The 8,947-nt window shown below is 41.9% G+C and overlaps 1 protein-coding gene across 1 annotated transcript; it reads left to right on the top strand.

Annotated features, from left to right (window-relative positions):
- Nucleotides 1–1,444: 1,444 nt before the first annotated feature.
- PHALS_08445 (NLP-like protein) lies at nucleotides 1,445–2,173 on the top strand (the record flags this gene model as incomplete). Its single annotated transcript, XM_024723794.1, has 1 exon — nucleotides 1,445–2,173. One exon carries the CDS (start codon nucleotides 1,445–1,447, stop codon nucleotides 2,171–2,173), a length of 729 nt encoding a protein of 242 aa, XP_024574735.1.
- Between the last annotated feature and the right edge of the window lie 6,774 nt (nucleotides 2,174–8,947).

Genomic DNA, 8,947 nt, shown 5'->3' with positions numbered 1-8,947 from the left:
CGATCAGTTGCTCGTCGATTCCTGATTTTACCTTGATCGCGCATGCGCTGAGTCCTTTGTAAGACTTCAGAACTACTGATGAGTGTTAAATCTTGATTTAAATTTTGTTTGCAAAACGCACGCCGTGTACAATGAGAATTAATTGAAGTCAGACAAGTTTTCAACATGTAGTATTAGATCGACCATTGCGTACTATTGCATGACCAAACTACATCGTTAAAGATGATGTGTTAAAGCAGCACGAGCGATAAGAGCAAGTGGAATAAACTGAGCACACCGTCAATTAATCATTTGCATTCTGCAGATCGTCTTTTACAGCGACACGATTTCGATAAGGGTCAAGATTATCACGAGAGTTCGACAACATCTCGACACCTTGTGCAAATTTTCAATTAAACTTTTGTACTTATTTTCAGAAAAAGGTGCTCTTGTGTCCGGCACACAGACATACTTTTCGCGAAATGGGTAAAGCTATATATCTTACTGGAAAAGACCGTGGCAGCTGTTATCTGAGATTACATTTCACCGATATCTTCATATTGTATTTATGAAGAAGCAAATCAATAAAGTATTCAGACCTGTATCCGAACCTATTCCGGATATACATCTGTGCAAAGCAGAACGATAATTCTGGTCTTTGTTCAGATTTTCTAGCCGTAACGATTTGACATGCTTCTCAATCTTCAATTGTACCGACCATGTCGACAAATCCAGACATTGAGAGATGATACTTTGTTGATCCAGCTTGATACTTTCCATTAGGATAGGCTTGAAACTGCTTGTCGATGGGAAAAATCTGTCTTTGACATGTGTCAGCTAATCTCTTCCAAGAAGATAAACATTTCGTTTCATTGTCCTGCCATACTTTTTTGGTTTTACTGAATGTCCTCGACACAGCGATATAAAATAGTAGATCTGTATCTGGAACAGCTATCAATCCATGTGCGTTGCAAAACGCGAGCAGATCTTAGTTCTGATGCGAGCACCCTTACTAATGCTCCATCTGCGCTCTTCTCTTTTGTATACAAACGCCACAGTTATCAGGACAAAAGTAGCGTATATTTCCATCAAAAAAGTTAGAAGTATCCGCTGACACATCAAGTTACCATTCAGACCAAACTTCTAAATATTTAGACAGGTAGGTGGTATTTAGCAATAACAATATGCTGAGGCAATACATCAGTAGATATTTCTGATACTTTAGCCTTTGTATCTGTGGTTCAATGTGCTGGAACATTTCTTAAGAAGGATTGGATGCACATCTTAACCACTTCTTTACTATGTCATGGTCTATGATAGCTTCTTAGATGGGCTCACGGTATAGAAAATTAAGTATAAAACTGGTCTGAGGATCGCGGCAGTGGATGTCGCGTACCAGACAATTCAGAATTCGGCAACCTCCAAGTCTTTTCATTCTCGATTTCCCTCGCAACCTCAAACAAGGATGCGCTTTGCCATCTTCTTCCTGATCACCTTATGCAGCTATGCCTATGCTAATGACGGATTGGAAAAGAAGGCCAACAAACTGCCTTATGACTCACTTGTTCCAGTTCTTCCCTCTAAGCCCAATTGCCGCATCAACTCGATCGCTCTCCAGTTTCAGCCAGAACTTAATATCAAGCATGGCTGTCATCCGTACCCAGCCGTGGACGATAATGGATATATCAGCAGTGGCTTAGGTGTTTCGCACTTTTTCACCGACTGCATGGGATCGCCAAAAGGATCACAAGTTTATGGTCGAGCGTTTGTGTACAGGGGATATTTGGCAATCATGTACGCTTGGTATTTCCCCAGAGACTACGTAGCCACTCCTTTCTGGATTGGTCACCGCCATGGATGGGAGCATGCCATTCTGTGGTTTGGAGGTATGACTGAAAAACCAGAATTGCTTGCCGTTACTGCCAAGTCCTTGATTGGCTACCGCACTTATGCACCGCCTCAGTCCAAACACATGGATAAAGACAGATTCAAGCTCAAATACACCTGGATGGGTGTGACGCAACACTATCTGTCTGCCACTACGAGCCCAGGAGAACTCCAGAGTCTAGTGATGTGGGACGACCTGCCGGACAAAGCAAGAGCTTCATTGAAGCCAAGATCATGGTCTCACTTTAAGCCACCCCTTGCTGATAACAGGTTCTTCCGCGCTCTCCGAAAAGCTTATCCGTTTTGATACAATTTTCTGACTCTGATCGCTACAATTGTTGCAGCTTTCAAGAAATAAGGATTTTAAAATAGTTAGCCATTACGGCATCCGCCATGGTGTCTTTAATCGTTAATTATCCTTTTCTCATGAGATGTATTCTGTTGTTGTATTCCTTGATCTTTGTTGCAATGAATGGCAAGTAGCGTCAGCGATAATAGTGTGCTCGGTGCTGATTGACGTCTTTGCCATTGACTGTGCTGAGCTTGTTTAGGCAGCGGCATGATAGGGATGACATTCTGTTTATGAAAAGTAGAAAATCGTTCCAGTTACTTCGATAAAGCAACGTCCAATTTTTCTTGCATCAAACATCTCGTGATTGACTTAATTACTAGCATAGATATTAAAGTTATGTCTACTGTGTTGATCTAGATTACACATGCTGCCGAGTTTCGATTAAGGTGGTAATTCGATTGATTTTGCGTTGATCGAGAGCTTATAGTGTGTGATTACTAGAGAAGACGTGTGTTATCGTGCGACTATTTGCAAAATGAATTAACAATGCTATTATGTTGATGAGGACCTTTTGTTACGTAAAAGAATGACTGCTCAGAGCAGAAAATCAGAATATAGTGACTAGTGGATCATGCGTGCTATTTACACATTCGAACAGTCTGTCTTACGTCTATTTCATTAAAAACGAGTGAGATGGATTGAAACACGAACTAAACACACAAACTTAAAGTTACTTAAAACGATGCAGTCATGCTTTATGTTCATTTTGGCTTCGGGGTAATCCAGATTTCATTTGGTGCTGAAGTCGTGCGAATCTTCTTGCGGTGAGCTTCACAGCGACATGGCCCCACACCTCTAGAAATTTTAAGATCAATAGGACGCTCGCCGCAAACAAGTCGTCACCTTCCGGACTGTATTTTTGATAGAATTGTTCAAATTGATTATTTCAAGCCTTCACGCATCTTTCTATAGCATCCACTTCATTGCCGAGGACATCATAGCAGTAGATATACACATTATGCCCTGTTTGAATTCGCTTTTACCACTTGTACTTCTCCCATAGTTCCAGTTCCATACTAAGCACCCCTCCTACTTTTGGTCTTTTTTGTCGTGTTCGTGGATGCTCAATTCTTCAAAGGTAAACTATGTCTCGCATTCTTGATGATGAATAAACTATTTCGCAATATTTACCAACAACGTTTGAAGTTGTTCGAGTTCATGGCAAAACTGTTAAACCAGATCATACTGTTGCGCCAGCATAATCCCCGGTTCTGGCACCGTGGTTGGCCCAAATATCGCACTTCGCTTAAACTTCCATAATCAACGTGGCTTCTTGGGGATGACATTTCCAAGCTTAAACAATTTTTTAACAGCATGACCAAGATGTAGCTAATTTATAAGCAGCAGAAACGTATAACTTTTCATGTTGCATTCATTAGGCTAAGAATGCGAAGAATCCGTCAGCGCCGACTCCAAATGTAGATACTTTTGCCGCCCTAAACTTGTTGTGACGGGGCTAAAAATCTTGCTTCTTTAGCACACCTTAATTATTTGAGGAAACCTGTTAAACACTTTGCAAATTGGGCTGCATTTCTAGACCTAACGTCGTTGCTAGCCACACAATAGGCTGCATTGACGACTGATAGTGATTATTATCGAAGGTTATTCCTACATGTGACTTTTGCACTACTATTAGCCCTACAATACATACTTTATTCCCTTAATTACTCATGTAACGGGGCCATCATCACTTGTAAACCTGGACCGCCGTTATTTGTAGAGTTAGCAGAGTTATTGAGTTTGTATAAATTTATGTCCCAGAATTCAAACTTAGGTAGATATTTGCTATAAGCACGAGCCCAATGACTACAAATGCTATCGATGACAACAGGTCTATCTTTTGGCAGAGCAACTTTCCCTGAAAGACCCGAGATACCACAGCGTAACGGAGAAGCCATGAAGCTTGCATATAAGGCCTTGCTAAAATTCTTGTTTGTGTAACTAACACATCACTCGGACTCAACAAGAAATAACGATAAAAAGGCAGGTTTTCATGGCTAACCTGGTGTGTCACCGGCAACAATTTTTGCAGTAAGACAATAAAGTCACATGTTATCAAAAATCAATTGAATAAGCACTATCTCTGGAACTTCAAGCCTTCACTTTGGTATAAAGAACAAGCACATGGTCGCCCACAATGCACAGAAATTTAATGAAATGGCTCACCGGGAAAAGCTTGCACCGCGTACTCGACAGTGGCTTCCGCGCTCAAGGACCAATGAGTCCTGCTGATCTACTTTGTAGAAGGCCCTTATTGTGGTCTGAGTTTTTTTGATCGTTGCTGTTGTGAGCATTGCCAGTACTTATGGTAAGTGATAATTTGTGGATTTGTCAGCGCTCACAGAGCAGCTTTTTGGCGCTCGGTTTTCTTTCGATGTGAGCAATAGATCCATATATATGGCATCTACCCCAGCGCGACGGGCAAAATCGAATATCTCGAAATCATAATCAATATGCAGCGGAGCTGCTGTAATTCTTTAGTTAGGGGAAGCTAAGCTAAGGTCACCGAACTTTTACAAGAACCAGTACGAGTGTAGTAGATCGCAATCCAATACATCCAAAGTACTTAACAACCATAACCAAGGTACATTTCGCTCAAAACTGAAGCTGTATTTAATTGATTTAATTGCTGCAGAGCCGCCAATATGTAATATAGTAAACACCTAATTAACTACCCGCAGTCCAGCCGCGTAGTGGCTTCTTATTAGGATGTAGCCACACCATTGTGTAATTACACCAACTTGTGTAATGCATACCTTTGTACGGTCACACAATCTTGTGTGACTCACCCTTTCACACACGGGTACGTGTAATCCCGTTACACACGACGTGATGAATTTTGCACAAGTAGTTGGGATTCCTGCAATTGCAGACAGAATATTTGGTAGGTTCGTGCTATACCTAGGTTATCAGCCGCTGGGCAATCATTAGTGAATTACAGATGACGAATGCATCAGAACGTGCTATTTTAATGTCTGTCAAGTAAAATGTAGCAAAGCAATCGTGGTACATAGTTACTCTTGAATCTGCGTAAGAGCGGCGTCCATAGCACTTTTGTATGTTGTGGCACTATGAGAAAAAGTACTGTAATCGTGAATCAAATGGGATCTGCTCGAACATTATGCGATGTCATAAATTATCAAAAGCATATTTGACACCGTTGATAAATATCTTAATGAAGCACATAAAGTCAAAAATAGGTCGCAAGTATTCAACACATCCAGTTTTTCGACCTTTACTCGATATATTCTCCAACATGCATGATGTGACCTACACAGTTGTATCACTCAATGTTTGGACGTCTCTGATACTTCAGACAACTCTTAAGCCATACTTAGCTACTCCAGATTATCAATTCAATGTCTTTACAGTACATTGAGGGATACATTGTCCCTCGTGACGTTTGGTGATGTCTGTCGACTATGCACAGAGATAACTAAGGAGCCACAGACCATACGATTGACAGCGTGTCTTTTTTTACAATTGGCATCATTGTGCAAATGATGATTGCTTTAAACCAATTGAGAGCATGCACAATGTTCCTTTTGTTATTCGCACTTCTGGCGTGAAAATTCGCTGCCAAGCGAGAGATTTTATTCACCTTGCACGCACACTGAATTTTATATAATAATTAATGTGTCATGGATATTTAATTCAAGAACCAGATTAAATTTTAACGCCCGAATTCACGTTAGTGGCGCGTTTCTTGTCACCGCGTCGATAACTTTTCTTAAAATGATCCTCGCGAAATCGGCTAACTCCTCACACCAAATGTACTGCGAGAGTACCTAACATCGAGCTTATTCGTGGCGGGTTGTCTTCTCATCCTCCGGCTACAACGAAACCAATTTGCTAATTTAACTGCAATTCCTATCACACGTCTACATCCAAAAGAGTACTCATACTTTTGCCGAGGAGAATGTGGGATAACATGAGCTCCCGGGATTACTTCGTCGCTCCTTTACAACAAACAAATTTGTCGCCACAAACCCGCGGAGCTTCACTGCTCCGTAGGTGATTTTCTACACGGTTCCTCTAACTCAAGAAGCCGTTGTACCAAAAGGATGAATTATCCTCAACAATATCAGAGTTTGCCCCGTCTACTTCAGGGTTACATTCGAATGCTTCCATAGGGCGTCGGCAGAAACACCGTAGAACAAAGTCAATTTTGCTTTTCTCCGCGAAGAACGAGACATTTTACCCCTCTTATCCACCCCCCAAAAAATATCTTGTGTGTTTCCAGCATAAAATCGTCACATCAGAAAATCACTTTTGGCCATCGGTTTGCGGATGTCCCGTAGACAGGACCGATCCGATGCCACACATATTTTAGCAAAGTTTGCCAAATCGCCACAGGTAAGCCGTAATTACCAAGAATTGCATTGCTGTATCCTTACTGGAAAGAGTGTCGCCGACAGCAGCGAGATAAACCATTTTGGCTAGACGATACAATGGCACTATTACTAAATGTGTCTTCGAGGGGGAATAGAATTGAAGCTCGTTCTATCGTTCTGCCAGAATTGACTAATAGCGACTGGCAGGCCAAAAACACGTAAACATGCGACGCGTACTTTATTTGTTGCGACGTTCCACACTCGCGGACAAAAGATCTACTTTGTACATCTTAAACCACAATTAATTAGCGCTCCCTGATCAACACATACCTCTCACTGACTAGCATATACCACTCTCTCACCCGTATTTCGTTTAAATAGCCGCTAGCAAAAGATATCGTACACAATTTGTGCTTCAGGCGAGTCGTCTCATTCGGTCTCAGAATTGCGAGAATCATCTACTTTGAACTGGGTGTTAAGCTAAACACCCTTAATCTTCAGTTCCTGCAGAAAATAGCTCCGCTAGTCCACATGGTACAGCTGTATCAGCTACTAATGAAAGATTGAATACAATAACATCGGTATCTGTTTGCTTTCGAAAAGCGCGCTGCGACGTCAGCCTCGCTGTTTCTGCAGATGTTTAACGGCCTAGGGTGCGGCAATCCGTAAGTGCCAACGGCGCCAGATCAATATAACCGGAATTTAAGCATATAACACTCACGATAAAATTCAAATGAATGCATTTTTTCCCAGTGACTAGATAATGGTAACAGTTTTGGTGTCGTTGCTGACGCATTAGATACCTCAACCAGAAGCGAGCCAACTTCGCTCATCACACGCGCTATCTGAGCTGCTTTATCGCACTGTGTACTTCAGCGGCTCGGAAGATATGGTAGATCGGCTTCGAGGAATGAATTTCTTACTGCTCTGTCTACAGCGGTGTGCTTCACATCCGATTATTTCGTAAGTATGGGATCAAAATAATGGCTTCAGTAAGCACAGGGGAGACACAGGATATGTGTTGCATCACCTACAGGCTGCTTAGAGTTTACTCAATCCCTTCTTCTTCTTTTACTGCGGCATAGTCTTATCGATCACAAACACTGCATTTGCAGGAGAGCTAACTGCATTTTTTCCACACTTCAAAATCATGTGTATGTCAAAAAATATTGTTGTTTGTTGTAATCTAGGCTCTTGGTCATAGCATTGCATAATTTGGCCTATGAGGCTTGATCCTGCTGGGTAAATGTTCGATTTGATACGAAATGCAGCTGGGCTGATGCTAGTGATTCGAAGTGATTTTACAGTGCTCCCTGCTAAGACCAGAGCTACTTCGAGGAGCGATCAAAGGAGCTCAAGAAAAAAAAAGAAGTGGTTAGGCCTATCGAGACATGTACTGCGTCTTTCACGCGAAATAAGAGGTGGGAGCATCCCACTCTAGAAGCGTGGTCTCTCTACACAAGCACTGTGATTGACATTCTCCACCACGCGATGAACCCGCTTCGCTTGATGAACTTTCTGCGCATAATCAACGGCTAGAGCCTACATTCTGGTGCCAAAAATTGTGACCAAAGCACGCCAAATCATTGCTGTAAAGCGCAAAACTTTGTCCGAGATGATGACTACCAGCAAGACAGATCAACGGAATGCTTTCTTTGGCTTGGCCTCATTCCAATTGCAGTGAAATGAGCCATCCTGCTCAAACGGCTTACTAAATTGACAATGCTTGCATATTTGGACGCATCTTTAGAAAGCCAGAAATAACGTCATACTAAATCTCAACCTGGACGCACAGGCCTTGCCAAAGCCTGACGCTGTCGCGCGCAGCATTATTTAACACGTTACACACGCGCTTGCATCAAACATAAACCATAGAGAAAAGAAGACTTGAGGTCCTCATAGTGGGGCAAATTGATATTGAAACTACATATGGACTCTCAAACTTCTGTCTCCTGATTTTTGTAAAGCGCAACACGTTTTATGTCTGACTCAGAAATTATACAAATCGCTTCATAGATTGAATACGTCCACATCGTGACATGTGACAATTTATAGTCCGGAGACACGGAAACCAATCTACCACTATATAGATCGATCCAGCTGATTCCTTATCACAGCGGTATATTCAACAAAGAAGAATAGCTATGTTGCCACTTTGTGCGCAAGGAATTTTGACTTGTGTACGTCACAAGGGCTTTAAGCCAAGCATGTACATCCGCAACTTCACAAAGGCTTGGCTTATTTATTTTATTGCCAGGATAATTTTGCATTTCGCTTTATGCTGCCGAGACTCAAGCAAAATCACGCGCTCATTATCATCGAAATCTGCTTCGAGTCTAGCACAGAGTGTGACAAAGGCTGAAAGCGTCACATATGACCCGAAAGGGTCGACCTG

This window comes from Plasmopara halstedii (assembly GCF_900000015.1).
Source record: "Plasmopara halstedii genome assembly, contig: Scaffold_322, whole genome shotgun sequence".
In the NCBI taxonomy this organism is placed as follows: domain Eukaryota; phylum Oomycota; class Peronosporomycetes; order Peronosporales; family Peronosporaceae; genus Plasmopara; species Plasmopara halstedii.
The sequence above is the reverse complement of the archived record's forward strand: the minus strand, read 5'-3'. Positions and strand labels throughout refer to the sequence as shown.